General features: G+C 48.9%; 1 protein-coding gene across 12 annotated transcripts in view; it reads left to right on the top strand.

Moving 5' to 3' along the window:
• Positions 1-17,414, top strand: part of nfixb (nuclear factor I/Xb) — a 95,113-nt gene that overhangs the window by 8,884 nt on the left and 68,815 nt on the right. For 8 of the 12 annotated variants that reach the window (XM_086132195.1, XM_086132189.1, XM_086132185.1 and 5 more), the window contains exon 3: positions 4,616-4,651. The exons of 2 other annotated variants lie outside the window; for them this stretch is intronic. In XM_086132195.1, the coding sequence (XP_085988321.1) occupies positions 4,616-4,651 (36 nt within the window). Of the gene's footprint in view, positions 1-1,662; positions 2,157-4,615; positions 4,652-17,414 lie in introns of those variants that run through there. 2 more of the 12 variants (XM_086132186.1, XM_086132188.1) reach the window with 2 other exon arrangements.

Raw genomic sequence — 17,414 nt, 5'->3', positions numbered from 1 at the left:
GAAGTCAGCTTTTGGACAGATCCTCTGACCGGTCAGGAGTCTTTGGCAGGTCATGACTTCTATATTTGGAGCCACTTAAAGCAACGCCAGATCGACCTGGAGCCAGCCGCCGCAACCGCACATCTCGCTTTCTCCCCTTCGCACCACAGCGACAGCTGGGTGTGGTGTTATTACGGCCTGCGATGTCAAACGGTGCGTTTGGGCAAACTTGCGATTCCCATCCTTCAACAACCAGTTCCAACCCAAGTCTTCTCGACTTTAACATTTGCATACGCCGTCGCGGAACGTGCAGTCGTCCTGTTCCGGAGCGGCCGTAAAAAAAAAAAAAATGCGCGTTTGCGCTGCGCGACAAGGCCGAGGCGCGGCAGGCCTGGCGAGCGGAAGCATATGGCTCTAGCATGTGCTCCTTAATGAGAGATTTACTCACATCGACCGCGAAATGCGTGGCTCGTTTGAGGAGAGCTTACACGTGTTTTGTGCAAGTGGGCTCATTTGAAGGATTATTGGCTGTGTTCAGTCGCTCTCATAACCTGTTCGGAACTTGCAGGAAACGGTTTCAGGTATAGATGATGTCCTGTTGTTATTGTGGCGATGGGGGGGGGGGGGGGGGCATCCTGTGTGGATGTCGCGTGGCCATACAGAATCCACATTTGTTTGTTCGACCTGCGCGGTCGGTCTCATAAATCTGCGGGACTCCAGTGTCAGGCCCCAAATTAGCTTCCCTTCTATCACAAAGACGTCTCTCCCACCCAAAATTTCCATCCTACGTATGGGATCTTATCCAAGGAACTTCACTCTCTGTTCTTTTCTCTTCTTTTTTTTTTATTTTTATGGGATGAATCAGTCGCTACTGTGTGCGCGCGTGACAAAACGATACACACTCTACTCTACTCGATGGTATTTTGATACCGCTCGATTATACGTCTGTGCTCGGCATTTGGCATTATTTCCCCTTTCAACTCCAGTGAATGCTGACTGTTTGGCTTGGCTTCACATGAAAAGTCCAGATGCGGCCTCCGGACGGGGTGAAAAATGGTTCAGTGGATAAATAGTCTTCGCTTCATGAAATAATGCATCTATTCACACGCCCTCGAATGAATGAAGGTGTTAAATCCAGAGCGAAATGGAGCTCGGGTGAAATGATTGCATCAGCGGCCGCAACGGAACAGTTGAAGAGCAACATTTTACATTTCTGCGGAAAGCCAGATTGGACAGAATGCATGGCTAGCGTGTGAATCCATGTTCTCACCACATCAACTGGGAAGATTTGTTCTGACCACGCACACACACATCAGCCCCATTTGCCTTGCAGCCGGTGCAAGTATTCTCCCGATGCCTTCGCTTAGCATGAAATCAGGTGATTAGATGACACTGGTCAACAAATGTTTGCTTTATCAGAGATGCAAGTAAAATTTTTAGATTTATTTATTTATTTATTTTGCTGCCTTCGTCCAGGTTTTCATATTATAATTTAATACCGATAGCATGATGTGTAATATATTTCATAGTATTTATGAATTGTGGGTTAGGTTCTACAACAGGCGGATTTTTTTTTTTTGTTGAACTCTGGAACGTCAGAGCTGTAAATTACAGCGCCTGGTAAAATGCGTACGACGCACATTTTTAATAGGTCAAACCAAAACAAAATCTCAAAAAGTCGATGCGCTACAAAAAAGGGAAGATATTTTAAAGTCGGCGTCAAATACTCGTCGAGGGAGCTCTGTTGAGAATTGTCCGTTGACCGTTTTGGTTTTTGTGTTGCAAATCCGAAGGGTCATTGAACGCAACGAAAGTGAATGTCGCGACCATGTAAGGAAGCGATGACGAATTTCGTCAAACGCACCAAATGACATTGGTGTCCTTTCCCGTGTTCCCGACTGAATCTTGGAGTCGAATACAAAGTGCGAAGCGCAGCGTCGGGAGTCCTGCAAAGACGAGAAGAGGGTGGGAGGCAAACTTTTTTTTTTCCCCCTGAAAGTTTGTGTAAGCGTTCGAGGCGGGGTTACTGTAAGCTTGCAGCATGGATTGAGAGTAACAGGACGCCGAGCGATTGCGATGCAGCACCACGCCGAGCTTCCATCCAATTTAAATAAGCTCCCCGCTTCTTCCGTGTGACAAAAAAAATCATCATGTACTCCCCGTACTGCTTGACACAGGTAAACCGCCTCCTCTTGTTCCTCTCGCTTTTCCGTCGTTTTCAACGGGGCACGCCGGCTCTGCTCCGCGCTTGCTTTCTAGATTCTATTTGGCAAAAATGTTGCCTTCTGCTTGAGTCGAACTCCCACAAACTTGGGCTGCAATACTTTCCCTTTTGTCGCGAGGCATTCGTCGTATTTATTTTTTATTTGAGGTGGGAGGGGGGGGGGGGGAGAAAATGGCGCTTATCCCCAAATGTATTTCATACAATAAGAAGGAGGGGAACCGAGCGCCTGGATACGCACGCTCGGTTTTGGGGGGTGAGGGGGGGGAGTTGACATTAGCGGTACTCGCGAGGGAAGCGTGCGTGACCGTGAGCGGGAGAAAGCGTGTGGACGTGTGTGTGTGTGTGTGCGCGCGCGCGCGCGTGCGGACGGGTGTATTCGACATAGCTTTACAGTCGGTCTGCATCCTCTTACTTGGTATGTGGAGTTTTCCTTCAGCTGGGACACTGCTTGTGCTAATTTGCATATTTTGAACATTTGAACGCAACACGTGATCTGACGCGCACTGAATCAAATTCACGATTTTGTCTCGCACTGGAGGTGTGTGAGCGTGTGTGCGGGTGCGGGTGTGTGTGTGTGTGTGTGCGTGTGTGCGTGTGCGTGTAGCTATCTCACGCGGGAAAGGATGTTGTTCGTCAAAGACGACACTTTCATTCAAAATATCGTTTTGTTCACATCTGCGAGGAAGGTTTCCCTCTCTGGTTTGCTTGTCAGTCCCCAAGATTACGCAGAAACCACCAAGCCGAGTTTTATGAGCCTTGAAGGAGTGTGAACCGCCCCCCCCCCCCACAAAAAAGTTGCTCGGTGCATTTGTTTTATATATATATATATACACAATATATATAAAATTTATTTCTTTATTTATTTACACAAGGAGTCTGTGTGTGTGTGTGTGTGTTTGCATGTTAGTTAACCTCCAAGTGACTGTAATGTATTAAACTTTTGACTATTCTTAGCATTCATATTGTTTTTGCACAATTTGCAGACAGACAGTCCACTCCAACATTCCTCGCAGATCTCGCGTCGTTCTTCCACAAAATATTATAGTAGTCATACAGTATATGACTGTTGTCTGTTGTGAAACTGTGGTCCCGGTAAGGACGGGCAATTTTCCCCAGTGTGGGACAAATAAAGGTCATCTTATCTCATCTTATCGTGTGATGTGAAAAGTAAATAAAGAATCCAGAATGGAATCGCATTTTTTCATCTTCTGCTTGGAGTGAACGATTGCGCCCATCCGTCTGCTGTTCTTAGGAGGAATTTAGAAGCCCGGCTTGTTTGTCCCTCGTTGGCGTTGCCTGCGATGTGTTCCTTCCCGATTTTCCCGTGGTGTCATTCAAACAAATGAACTGTTAACTTCTACTTGAGGTGGCAGAATGCGCTCCGCGGCGTCTTTGTCGTGCAGGCGAGCTCATGTCTGCTTTCCACTTGAGAATATTAATTCGACACTTTGTCCTCGCGGCGGTGCCAGAAAACGGAAAGGGGATTTCTCTTTCCAACGTTGATTCCCTTTTAACGTGAATCGTATTCAAGCCGCTTCGCCGCCTTGACTGAGTCAGAGAGGGGAGAGTCTTGGGAGATTGAAAACAGACATGGAACGATTGCACTTTCATACTTATTGCCTATCAAACGTGTGTTCTGAGGATAATTTCCAAATGGCGTATTTATCTCTTGCCCGTATCATGTTATATATTTCAATGGAAATGACAATATTCACACGCATGTTGTTTCTTTAAAAAAAAAAAAAGAGATACTGTATTCACTGTTGCCGGATTCAAAACTAACTACGTGTGATATTCCTTCAAACTATAAATTTGCTGCTTGCACCCCCCCCCCCCCCCCCCCCCCACACACACACACACACACACACTCACCCTCTGAGAATTTCCCTCCAGTACGGTTTGCAAACACATCAGTGCATTTTGACAATTCAGTTGTTGTTAATAATTAAAGAAAAAAATCAAGCTCAGAAGTCAAGCTGCAGTCGTCATCAACAAATGAATGATTAACGATTAACAGAGATGACTGCTTGCTGGACAGCGGGGCACGTGCTGCTTCGCTGTGCTCTGGGAAATTTAAGTGTGTGTGTGTGTGTGTGTGTGAGATTCCTCTCGACAATCTCCTCCTCTGAGCAACCGCGCACGACACGATGGCCTCCATCAAGTACTTTTAATGTGATGCTGCCGTTTCTTTTGCCTTCCCCGTTGAACGTGTGTGACTTTTTTTTTCCCCAAGCTGTCGGCCGGAATGCCGCCGCACGTCGAAATGGCTGCGCAATTTGTAATGCTTGTCATGCTCACGCTGTTTTCACCGCTGCGACATTTTTAACTGATTCCTTCCCTCTGCCCCCCTCTGCCCGCCTGGACGCTGACCCCCTGCTCTCCTCGCCTCTTAACACCCTCTCGACACTAAAGTATTATCCTACTCACCTTCTAAACAATGCCCTAGTGGTAAGTCCTGTCCCTATTCATTCAGCATTCGTCTTTTCTTGCTTTTGTTTTTTAAATATTCTGTTGTTTTTTTCTAATGTCTTTTTGTTTTTTGTGTGTGTGTGCGTGTATGTGTGTGCCTGTGTGTGTGTGTGTGATCATCTCTCGGGACATGCTGACCTGCAGCAGGAATGATCGGCTCATGCACGAAAGCGCTCGCGTTTTGTCCGAATTTGCTTTGGCCAGTCACTTGGTATCGGCGCACGTTGCAATTTCGGCTCATCGGGGTCCAAAACAGGATCAAACCTAAGCGGTCCTCTCACATGGTCCGTAGGGATGGAGTTCATGGCCCTGAAGTCATCTTTGCTCTGTGATACGTACATAAAATATCGCCGTGGAGCACCGGTCAATTTTGGAACGATCGTAAAGGCATTGGATGAGGATGATGATGATGATGATTTGTTGGTATGCGATGGTATTGCATCATACCGGCTCATATTTTGGCGAGACATTATTTCCTTCCTGAAAGCAATATTTTTATAGTCCTGGGTTGTATTGGATGCCGCTCTTAAAATTTCCAATCGAGGCCTTCTTATTTGAAACGTTGAATTCACATCGGACGATTGATGCAAATTCACTTGGAAGGCGATCCTGCGCGGCTTCTCGTTATGTAGCGCGCGCTGTCGCGTATGCACTTGAAATATCGACGGTTGACGTGGAGCGAGAGAGAAGAACTGAGATTACTGTACGGCGCCAGCCTACGGCAAACGCTTGCGCGCTGCTCCAAGAGGAGGCATTGTATTTTTCTTCCATCCCCCGGCAGACGTTATCACCCCTTTTTCGAGAGCAATGTTGTCAAAGAAAACAGCAAAACATTATTCCGAGTGGCCGGCCCGAGAAAGCATGAGAACACATAGCTGTAGTTTCCGATCATTTCAAGGAATATAATCCACATGGTGGACTTCGCAAAAAGATATTTTCACATGTGTCAAATACCCAGCCAGTTGCCGGTTGGACCTGGAAAAGAAGTTAACAGCTCTTGAGTGAATTCAAATGGAGGAAATAAGCCCTTTTTTCGCGCTTCTGAGAATGACTTTTTTTTTTTTAAATTTCTCAAATGTCAGCGGATTCGCTGCCCATTTCACGTTCCCGCTCCAAAAGCACAAGGTGGTTTTTGTTTCAGGTTTTATGGTCACGAATAAAACGCCCGCACATACATACAGAAAACATTTGATGAAATGCCCCCCGAACGCCTTGGCCGCCCGTTTCCAGCTTTGCTTGAAAATCGTCTTCGCGGGAAAATAGCCAATAATTCGCCGCTTGCTTGAGTTCGACCCGAGTCCTCGTACGCACCAAAAGGTTCGCGCCACAGCCTGCACTCGGCCTCCGGCAAAGATCAACGCATTTAAAAGCGACTCTTGCCCGTTGACGCTTCAGATGTGGCGCTCGTCGTGTTGCCGTGTATCCCGAACTCGGAACGTTTGTAAAAAAATGGATTGTATTATTTGTGGCATTAATGAGCTGTTTATGACTCTGTTATTACCCATTGCGACAAGCAGAGATGCCGCAAAGTCATTTTTCGAGGAGTTGGCCGACTCGATTCGGGGAAGCTTAACTCTCCCGCGACGCGGCTCCAGCGGGGAGCGTTATGCCGCTTCATACACGGAAGCGGGAGTTCAGAACAGGTTGCCGTGCAAAATCCATATCGCATGCAATGATTAATTGAATTCCAAATCGTTCCCAAACGAATAGTCCGTCCATTCGTTACGTACACTTCATCGTACGATGAGGGAATCAAACAATGGATGGCTGACATAAATGACCTTATTTTGTACGGGATATTTTGCCGGTTACCATGTAAAAGTTTTCGCGGCGAAGCCCTCGCAACGCCGACTAAACTCTGGTGTGCGCCGTCACGGTTTGAAATAGCGAACGCACCATCCGCGCCATCGCTGGCTAAATTTGAAACAGCCGCGCGCGATGACGTAGCGTTTGCGTATTCGCGTCCGTCCGATAAATGCCCCTTTCGTAAAAGGAGCGTGTCGTTTTTTTACATTTTTTTTTAAATTTATCTCGAGCTGCACACATGGTGAGGCAGAAGAAGTGACTGCGTCTAATTCGGTGTCGGCACAGCTGTCCCGGCGGCCGTGGAGAATGGATTCCTACCGCTATTGCCACGGGAGGCTCCAGCCAAAATGAATGGGAGGAGATCCAGCGTTGTGTGCTTGCGACTGAACGGAGGTAGTCTCGCACCGCCGTCTGTTTGTGTTTGTGTGCGAGCGCACGAGTGAGAGAGAGAGAGATCTTGCACGTGTGTCCCTTCCCCTTTCCTCCCGTCACCTCTGGCTTGGATTAGTTTTTGGCCCAATCCCGGGCGCTGCCCACAGGCCCAGTGAGGTTCTGCGGTCTCGGTGACGTGTTGTGCCGTTGCTATGGCAACAGAACACACACACATACGCGCGAGCGCTAAATGACATAAATGAGCTACCATATACGAGGCACGACGAAATAGTTGGTGTACACAATATGGGAAGAGCGAAAACGGGGAGGGGCGTCAACTCACAAAGCGGCCCTGTACCAGAAAATAGAAATTCTGCGGTGAATATTTGAGCGCTTCGTCATAAGCGAGCCCCAGCCGCCGCCAGTACAGGATGTTCTTTCCTCAGATTTTGAATCATAAATCTAAATAGCAGCGCGGCCGTTATGCGCGTTTTTGGAGCGCCGAGACGTCCGATCCGACGGGGCGACTGAGGACAAGGTGCTGGTGGCGACGCGCACGTGCTGTTTATGAAGGATGGAATCATCCGTGGCTGTGTGAAAGAGGGAGGGGGGGGGGGCTTGGGTACGGGACAACTGCACGTGCTCACATTTCAGTGGGGAAGCCACAAAGGCCCCCCCCCCGTCGTCGAGGGCTTCACTTTGCCTTCCTTCCTGTCTTTCTTTCCTTCTTTTTTTTTTTTTTCTTGCAAGTGTGAGACTGAAGTGGAAGTCATGTGTCATTCTCTCGAGCTCAATTTATTGTCCGAAGCGAAAGCGAGAGTGTAGTTGCTCGTGAGTTGTGCGGAAAAAATTTGGCTCGCTGTGAAAGTGAACACGGAAGCTGGGAGACGACGACGAGCGTGAAAGCTGCCGCGGTCCAACACTGGAAAAGCCGTCTTCATCTTTGGCCGCGTGACCAATGATCATTGACATAAAGGCAGACGATTGGGAATGACAAATGGAAATCACAGTGGAAATGAGAATCATTCCCGAAAAGCACGAAATCGCTTTGCGTCGAATGATTTTCTCTTTGAAATCAAAGTTGATTGGAGTGTCATAAAACCAAGTGGTGGCAACGGCCGTCGTCCCCTTCGCTCTCATTCAAAGGCGTGTAGAAATAATCTTCTTTGGAAAAAAAAAGAAAGAAACAAATTCCATCTCCATCCCAAATTGGAATTTCTCTCTCTTACAAAAACAATTGTACATTCTCGCATGTTTTTATTTTATGTATTGATTTGGTTTATTGTCGAGACGGTAGTAAATATTTTCGGATGTCCTACCGGTCATTATATTTTTTTATCTCCGTTTGTGAACCAGGTCAAAACTAATTTTTATTTAGTTCTAATGTCGCCATTTTGTTTTGTCCTTCGTGGCTAACCGGAGTCGCGACTGAGAAAGTCTTTGGCTAAGGCCGGATTAACATGGCAGATCAACGTTCCAAATTGCAATTTCGTCCTTTTTGGGCATTATTTAACATTTACGAGCCACGCCTATTTGTGTTGACATTTACGGCCCGCAGAAAAACAACCCAAACTTGCCCTCGTTGACTCCGCAAGCATCCAGCCTGTGAACAGCCGCACTGGCTTTGAGAACAAATGCTGACAGTAATTCACCCTCTGCGCTTTCTTCAATCCGTCGCATTTCTGACAAGGTGCACGTCATTGAATTTGAAAGACCCCCCCCCAGGCCCGCAATTGAGACAAAGGTTGGCCTGTGCATTAACGGGCAGCTTGCTGTATTGGCCTGCCGCAGGTTGACAGAAATAGATGGCGGCGTTGTTTCAAATCAATGGCGGCTCATCGAGGTCACTTGAGCCCGGGCAAACGGGCCGCGTTGTCTGGCCCGAAACTCGCCCGCCTGTCTGTCTGACCTAGATCTCCCCGCAACAGCTAAATATACATCCAGTAGACCCCCACATTACAAAGCGTCCAGATTAGTCGGGATGAAATCTGAGCTCAGTTCGCCTCCGACGGTCCGACCGTCGCTGAATTCTCTTCAAACCTTGCCGTGCCTCGTCGTCAAAGTCGGCTCCCGCTCTTCCTCCGCAACGACGCCGTCGTCTCCCGGTTTACCGTCGAGGTCGCCATTTGCAGGCTTTAGAAAGTCAGGCGCCAACATTCTAGTTTTGGAGACACGTCACCAAGTCGGCATTGCGCCGACGTTCAAATGCTCGGCGCGGTACAAATTTTTATTTATATACTGTATATTTGTATATATTTATAATATATAAATATATATATGTTTATAATATATATATATATATATATATATAATATATTTATAATATCTAAATATATAAATGTATATATAATATAATAATTCATATTAATTTTTTATAATTAATATTATTTATTTATTTATTTATTAAATATATATATATATAAAACATAGATTAAATATTTATTTATTTATATATATTTTTAATTCGGACCATGTTATGTTCTTGTCAACTTTTTTGTTCGAATGAGTTGCTTTCCCCTCCCCAAAGCAGCGACAATGCGGTTGGATGACTTTCTGCGCACCTGGCGAAACCCGCACAGGCGGTTGCAATCGTTTTGCGCCTTCGATTGGGGAAGTCGCGGCAGGATGACATCACGCGTTGAGGCCACCCATTAATGTCAAAGCGTTCATCGTCTTTTCAGCGCTTCTTTGACTCCCAAGTTGAAGTTGAGGTTGGCGAAAGAGGCATTGATTGGCTCGCTGATTGCGTTTGGACTTTGCGGAAGTTTTTCCCGCGCGTCCCGCATGACCTCATGCGTCCGTTCCAAAAGGCGGCCCGGGGGCGCGCGGCGCCGCACGTGCAGGCCTTTGAATGCGCGCCGCACGCGCTTGGTATCACGTGACCTTGACAGCTTTTGAGTTGACGTTCGCTCGGCTCTTCGGCGTTTGCTTCTCTTTCATCCCGAGCCGTGAGAGCCAAACGCGGCGGACTCTCCAAGGAAGGCATTTATTGGGTTAATGTACGAAGGGAAAATCTTTTCCCGTCTTGGGGGCGGGCGGAGGAACGTTGACGCTCGGAGGCTTATGAACCCGCAAGTCAAACAGTAATGAAAACAGTTGTGACCTGATTTGGAGAGCTGGGAAACGAGACGTAAAGGGAAGGCAAAAAAAAAAAAAAAAAAAAAGGGAGGGCAAAGAATCACGCGCACCACCGTCGCTTTTTCGGCCTTTCTCTCCATGTCACCTCGGCTCCGTGTCGGCGTAAAGACGAGCTGTCACCCCAGGGAGCGAAGCGCTCGCGCCGGCTCTTTGGAGCAGGAAGCTGGCATCGGGCCAAGGGTGGAAAATCGATACCGCGTTGCGTAATACAAAATATCTTCTCACCTCAGGTGAACTCGGAGGAGACCCGGGCAGCTGCGAGCAAACGCAAGGTCCAGAAGGGACCTTTTGCAGCGTTCAATCATGCCCGTCCGTGCCTGCGGAAGTTTGTTGGGCATTTGCATTGTTGCTTTTAGGGTTCTCGCGACTCGCCGAATCGGCCCTCGTTTTGTTTCTTTGAAGGATCGGAGTCGCGCGGAGGAGGCCGAGCGGGGCTCGGGGTTGCGCGCGGCCCGCCCGCTCCCTTTGGCTGCGGCGGCCGTTCACGACCGTCGCGCTCCGACCCCGCTTCACAAAAGAAAGCGTTGAGGCCCAAAGAAAAAGCTCAGTGGAAACTTGTATCGAGCGATGGAAATTTGGCAGCAGCGCCGAGATTGAAAACCAAGATTGATCGGATTTATCTCTATCTCGAGAGTCTTTGCTTCGATCATTCATTACAGTCAATGGATTTTGCTTCACTTCCCGCCGTCGGCTACCGACCGTTCTTATTTATGGACGCGGGAACTTCCAAAGTCGAGCGTCCCGGAATTTGAGCTTCGGCCAAAGCGACTCTGCCGTTGCTCTTGTCACAGTGAGGTGAAGAGTCGTCGTGCGCCAAAGTCACGCTCGTCATCGGCGGGTCTTGCGAGACCTCGGCCCAGAGAAACTTGCCAGTACTTGGGGCTAGTCTTGATACCATGGCAAAACGCACGGCCTCCGGGCCGTAGTTTGGACACCGCCGCATTAAACACGAGTGAGACCGATTCCTTTTTGGGGGGGGGATTTTTGTTCGTTTGTTTTGGGCCGTTGACTGAACACATTTGGGTTTCCCATCAAAAGAGAACTTGGAAGGAGCGATCGGCCGTTCAGCTTTCATTTCCATTTTCCGTATTTATCATCGGAGCCGCCACTGAGATGAAATAGCCTTTTGTTTCAAAGACACCGATTTTCCATGTGAGCAAAAGAATTGGAACAGCTGACTGGCAGGTGCTTTTGACGTCAAGAATTCAAACAATAAATGGCACCAAATGCGGGTGCTCGGTATCACCATTGATTGATTGATTTTCTTTGTCTTAAATGGTGTGACAATCTTGATAACCGGGGAGCTTTTTGAGCAAAGAAGCAGCAGTTTTGAAGACGAGAATAGATGGAATATCAATCAATCAATCATTGCACAAACCTTGGCCAGAGCCAATCAGAACATTCATTCATCTTCCGTACCGCTTGATCCTCACGAGGGTCGCGGGGGGTGCTGGAGCCTATCCCAGCTGACTCCGGGCAGTAGGCGGGGGACACCCTGAATCGGTTGCCAGCCAATCGCAGGGCACACAGAGACGAACAACCATCCGCGCTCACACTCACGCCTAGGGACAATTTAGAGTGTTCAAACAGCCTGCCACGCACGTTTTTGGAATGTGGGAGGAAACCGGAGCACCCGGGGAAAACCCAGGCAGGCCCGGGGAGAACATGCAAACTCCACACAGGGAGGCCGGAGCTGGAATCGAACCCGGTACCTCTGCACTGTGAAGCCGACGTGCTAACCACTGGACTACCGGGCCGCCCCCAATCAGACCATTTACCGAAAAAAAAAAAAAAAAATCCCCGGTGAAAATGGAATCCCGCGACAAATACATTGATTCACTTCACGCTATGTCATGTAGATTCGATCAACTGGGAAGTCAACCGGTGTGGATTTTCGGGGGGGGGTTCCCAATTCTGAGAATAATATTCCTATTCGACGCGCAAACGGAGGAAAAATGCGCGGCCGCGCGGTTGGCGGTCCAACGAAGGTCGGGTGACGCCGCCGTCAGTCGCCTCCACCGCCACATCTTGAGATAAAATCCGAAAGTGGGCTCATTATGGTCATCATGTGGAATAAGCGCAATCATCATCATCATCCGGCACCTGCGGATGGAGGGTTGTCCGTCGCACGTGCGCATATGTAAGCCGCTCGTCCATTTGGGCTTTCGGCTTGTTTTTCCGCCCCTTTCAATGCCCACACCTGAATAAAACTATTTGGAAGGAAGGAAAAGTTAAGAGTCACGCGGGAACCACAAATTGGCCGTATATTGCAGCCAGATTTTGGAGATTTACGATGAAAGTGAATCGAGGGACGTGTGGGCGGGAATTCAAAGGTGCATGTTTTTTTAATACTTGGAGGAGCTGAAGGCCTTGAGAATGGAGTGGAAAAACGAAGCTTAAAAAAAACAAAAAACGGCTGTCTTATTTGCTATGCTCGGGGAAAAGAGATTGGCGGGAAGAAGGGAGGCGCACTCGTTTCCGTAATCAAATTAGACAGGGGGGGGGCCGCTCTTTATCTCTTTTTGTGTTTGTTTCTTGCCGCACAAGTAGTGTGATTTACTCTCGATCAATCGGCGTAGGACGTGTCTCGACGCATTTCCAAAGTATCTAAAACCGGCGAGACTTCAATTTCCACCAGTCACACAAAAGAAACCGGCGTGCTGCATGCGGGCCGCACGCAATGATACCTGACACTGTTGGACTACGGTTGACATTTCAGAGGACACACAAGTACCGAAGCTTTTGCTGCGAAAAAAAGAATACAGAATAAAGTCGCCATATTTTGGCCTCTTTAACAAGGGGGGAGCAACCGGCCCCAAAAATATCCCTGCCTTTTTGTTTGCGCGTCTGGATGTGTGCGTCTCTCGCTCTGCAGAAGCCGTTTGGCATTTTTGGTTGCGAGGGACGCATGTTGCTGGTGGGACTTTGGCCCGCACAATCCCTCCTCTGTTAAAACAATGCGGCGGTTGTCCTCCGTAACCTAATTACTCCCTCCGGGGGGAGAAAGGCAACAGCGGCAAATCCCATCGTTAGGGAGCTCTGATCTTGAGCCCTTCTGCAAGAAAAGGCCCCATTCAATTCGTGCGCCTCGGCACACGTTTGATATTTTTTCCGGACGTGCAATTTCACCGGCGCAGATGTTCAATACGCTCTCGAGCGGAGTCAGATTCTTCTTTCGCCGTCTCTGATTATTGCTTCTGATGTCATCGTGAAGTTTCTCAAATTTTTGGGTAACATTGGAAGACTTGCAGTGAGATGAGTGCAATGAGTGATTATGCTGGCGGAAGTGGCCAAAATTCCATTTTCTCTTCATTTATTGTCTTGCTCCATATAAAAAAAAAAAAAAAATGTGGATCCTGAAACAATCTTGTTGAAATCGCCAGTAGGGCTGTCCCAATACGAATTTTTTTTTTTCATTTCCGAGAAGATTCCGATATTGCCAGCCGAGTACTGCCTGATACCGATATGGTCCAATACATGCGTTGAAATTATTGGTAATAAATAAAATAAATTTAAAAAATAAAATAAAATAAAATTTGACGTGAACAGACATCACAAAATACTACAGCTTTAAAAAAAAAAAAAAAGAAGGTAAATGTGTTAGCGACGACGTTCTTTCTTTCTTTCAATTTTCTTGGCCTATTCCTTTCATTTGATTTCCCAGGGCTCGTGCAGACACATGCAACCACACCTCTGTTAAATATTTGCCCCCGGTTGGTGTTTTGTATCCCCGCGGAGGGAAGGGCGACCAGGCGAAGGCCTACGGGCTTCCCTTTTGGCTTCCCGCTTCAGTCAAGATTCACACAGGCGACAGGCGAGATGCTTCCCGGGTTGAACGAACGACCGCCCGCCCGGCGCTTTCGAGTCGCCTCCGATAGAACGGCGCCTTCGGAGAGGAGGGCCGTGCGGCGCAGACGCGGAGGGTTAGCGAGTGAGAGAGGCATTTGCATAAAGAGCAGGGCAACGTGCCCGGCGGCGGACGAGGCTGGCGTCGCGCCTTTCAGACCGGCACAGAGGAAAGACAGAAAAAGAGGGGGTGTCGTCAATAGTGCCTCCCTTGTTCGGAGAGAGGGAGGGTCCCTCGTTGCTGGCGGGAACGCAGGCTAAATCTCGAGTTGGATTGCGTGCGGGATCGTCCCTCGATTTGTCTGATTGCAAAGCGCTCGACGCCGCCTCGGTCGCGGGCTTTTATTCAGGCGAGAGAGATTTTCTATCTCTCGCCTCGGCGTGTGTGCGATTGCGGTTTTGCGTGCGTCTCTGCGTTTACGGTCGATCGGCGCACCGGGCATCGCCGAGAGAACTTCCGAGTCTGTCTGCCTGCCGCATCCGGTCTGCTCCCCGGCGTCTTGATGAGGTTCGCAAAATAATTCCAAGGTCTCTTTCAACCGTTGACAAGTTGCACAGGGAGGGGGGGGGGGGGGCCTACGGAGAAATGCCGAGCTCGGGACGAGCGCGCAGAGGCGGCCGACTCGAGATCCTCTGAATGCAGGGCCCGCGCAGATGTTACGCTCGTAACCGAGACTCTTGGGTCTGGTCGGACTTGACGGTTGCCCCGAGGTTGGTCGGCAATGCATGTACCGTGCACGATTCGAACGCAAACGCAAACGCAAGCGATCCATCTTGCGATAGACATCAGATTCATTTGACATAAATGTCTCGGTTTTATGGGACACATCAATTTGTCAGTTTTATTGATCGACTCCCATTGGACTTTTCATGAAACGACCACCGTACGCACGTGGACGGCACCTCGTAAGCACGCCAACGAACTTAGCCGCCTTCGAAATAAATAAAATATTCACGTAGGAAAATCATTTAAAAATTCCGAGCCACGGAAATAAGCATTTTTTTTTTCAAAACCGCAGTTTTTGCGGTTAGAAAATGACATCGTACTACATTGTGACGTTGATTTGAATTCGATTAATTGTTCCGCCCTACCGCAAACTCATTCCAACCTCGATTTATGCTTCTGTGGCTGCCTCAATGCACACTTGAGCAACTTCTTCCTCTCGTCATACTTAATAAATCACTTGAAAGTAACCCAAAACGGATTTGATGACTCTTGGATGACACAAAATACGAGATTCAGCAACGGTGGCTTTTAGTGGCTTAAGTAGTTTTAAGTTTTTAAGGGGTCACGGTCGGGACGAGAAACTGCCGAATGTACAGTTACAAACTTTTAATGAGGAAAAGCATTTCCAACGTTAAAGCTGTACTTAAGAGTGGGGGGGGGGGGGGAAGCCCAATAGCAAGAGCGAGCGCTAAGTATCCATCAACGCGATGGAAAAAGAAGGTGTAATGTCTTTTCGTCGTGCTAATAGGGCGTTAATGCTCGCTCGTAAATCAGTCAAACGCGGCGCACCTCCAGAGTGCGGAAAGGTGGAGACAACGCCGCCGCCTTGCTCATTTAAAAAGGCTCAAGTGGGCTTTTTCCACACGTCGCACGATCCGGATGAAGCTTGAGCTATGGGCGAGAGTGGGTGCACTCTCCTTCTGAAACGGCGCGGGTGACGTTGGCATTCGCAAAAAGCGAAGGGCGCTTCCTTCCGAAGCAAGTTGACACTCGGCACGGATGTCAAAACCAAGGCCTGGGGGTGGGGGGGGGGGGGCAGATCCGGCCCTCCGTGTCTTTTTACGTGCCCCGCGAAAGCAAATCGCGTGTGTCAACTTCCAACTTGCTAAAATCCGTCGCGAAACGTCCGATTGTCACGTGTAAGAAATAACGTTGGCGTTGCGCAATCATTTTGTGACCCCCCGTTTACGCTGGCCTCCGACAAAAAAAAAAAAAAAGAAAGTTTGCCACCCCTGTAGTAAAAGCTACCAATAAATAGAGACACAAGCTTCTGACACTTAAGCGTTTATTAAAACGTTTGTTCAGAAGGGGACATTGGAATAAATAATCAGAACGATCAATCCTTTCTTTGTTGCAGGTCAGCCGCAATGTGTTTAGCGATTGCACAGCTGCTTTTCCGCGGAGTAGAAAATGAACGTCCGCTGACGGCCAAATGCTTGCTAAAAGCTGGCTGTGGCTTTGGAAGTTTGTCACATGTAACAGCCACTTTGGCAGGATTCGTATTTGGATCTTTTCATTCACAGCCAGGAGTATCCCCCCCCACCCCCCTCCCCAATTCACAAGCGTTATATTTAAATGTCAAATGTTAGCACAACACATCACATTTGCGTAGTGGCGGCCGAGAGAGCGGCGGTCTGTCGGCCGGCGCGCTGAGAAAACGGTCATGGCTGTCGTTGAGTGACGCCCAGTCGGCAATGCGCGGCCATGCGGGCACAAGCCATCGCCCGGGCAGCTTACCCGGACGCTCTCTGGATCATAGAAACGAGATTCAGACAAGCACGAAGATGGCAAGCCTCGGTTTTGATCAACCCCGCGAGACAAGTAGGACAGCGGCGCGTCCTCATCCGTTTTCTAACGTTTTGACCAAAATTCCGTGTTTTTTATGAGCGTTGGCGCTCATCCGTCGTGCCCGAGGAACTGCCTCGCGAGGCTATCGGAATGCAAATGTGGATAGCGAGCCGCACCCTCCCTCCACAAACCAAGCAGGTACTCCATAGACACACATTGTCATTCTTCACAGAAGGAAGAGCCCCCCCCCGCCCCCCCCCCCCCCAAAAAAAAGAAAAAGGCATTCATTGATTTGGTTGATGTTCACTGTTGATGTTCACTTCATTACAACTGTAAGTCTGGGTTGAAGTCGTACGTCGCTGACTTCGCCCTGCGACGCGCAACCTGCCGCAAAAATGCCACACTGGGCTTGATGGAGAAGGAAGTAGGACAAAGTAGGAATGTGAGATCCAGAGCTTTCGGCGAGGCCTCTCTGTCGGAGCGGAATGCGCCGCGCGCGCTTCTTCCTCCGTCGGTGGGACCGCGGACCACCCCGTGGCAAAGTTAACATGCAGACAACCGCAAATCGCTTGCAGATTTTTCACACGTAGCAAGGTGCGGCTTTTCTGAACTCGGATGAGTACGAGCCATTCAGGATGTAAATGCCTAACTTGCTTGCCACAGCAACAAAGAGCGCGGCTTGTTCTGGCCTACTTCCCCCCCCCCCCAATTTGAAAATGGAATCACGTGATGACTAACCAGAGTAGTAGTAGCGGTGGTGGTGGTGGTGGTAAAGCCGGCCGTAAATACGCAGGACTTGATGCACAAGAAAACCAGTAAAAAAAACAAACAAGTGAATAGTTTGTGGAAATGTGCACCAGCTGCGCATCTCCACTCCATCCCGGTCTCCTCTGCCACCTTATTTTCTTTTCACGGTTTGCCGTCGGCTGAGCTCAGGCTAAGGGGATGCCGTGTCATGCCTTGTCCACGGTCGGGGACACTCAGTTGAGGGTGGGGGGGGGATGGCAGAGCCATACCAGCGCCACGCCTCGCGAATGAAGGGCCAGGCGTCTGCTGGGCCCTCTG

The sequence above is a fragment of the Hippocampus guttulatus genome, chromosome 16 (assembly GCF_054856545.1).
Source record: "Hippocampus guttulatus isolate MCC_2025c chromosome 16, RoL_Hgut_1.0, whole genome shotgun sequence".
In the NCBI taxonomy this organism is placed as follows: Eukaryota; Metazoa; Chordata; class Actinopteri; order Syngnathiformes; family Syngnathidae; genus Hippocampus; species Hippocampus guttulatus.
The sequence above is the reverse complement of the archived record's forward strand: the minus strand, read 5'-3'. Positions and strand labels throughout refer to the sequence as shown.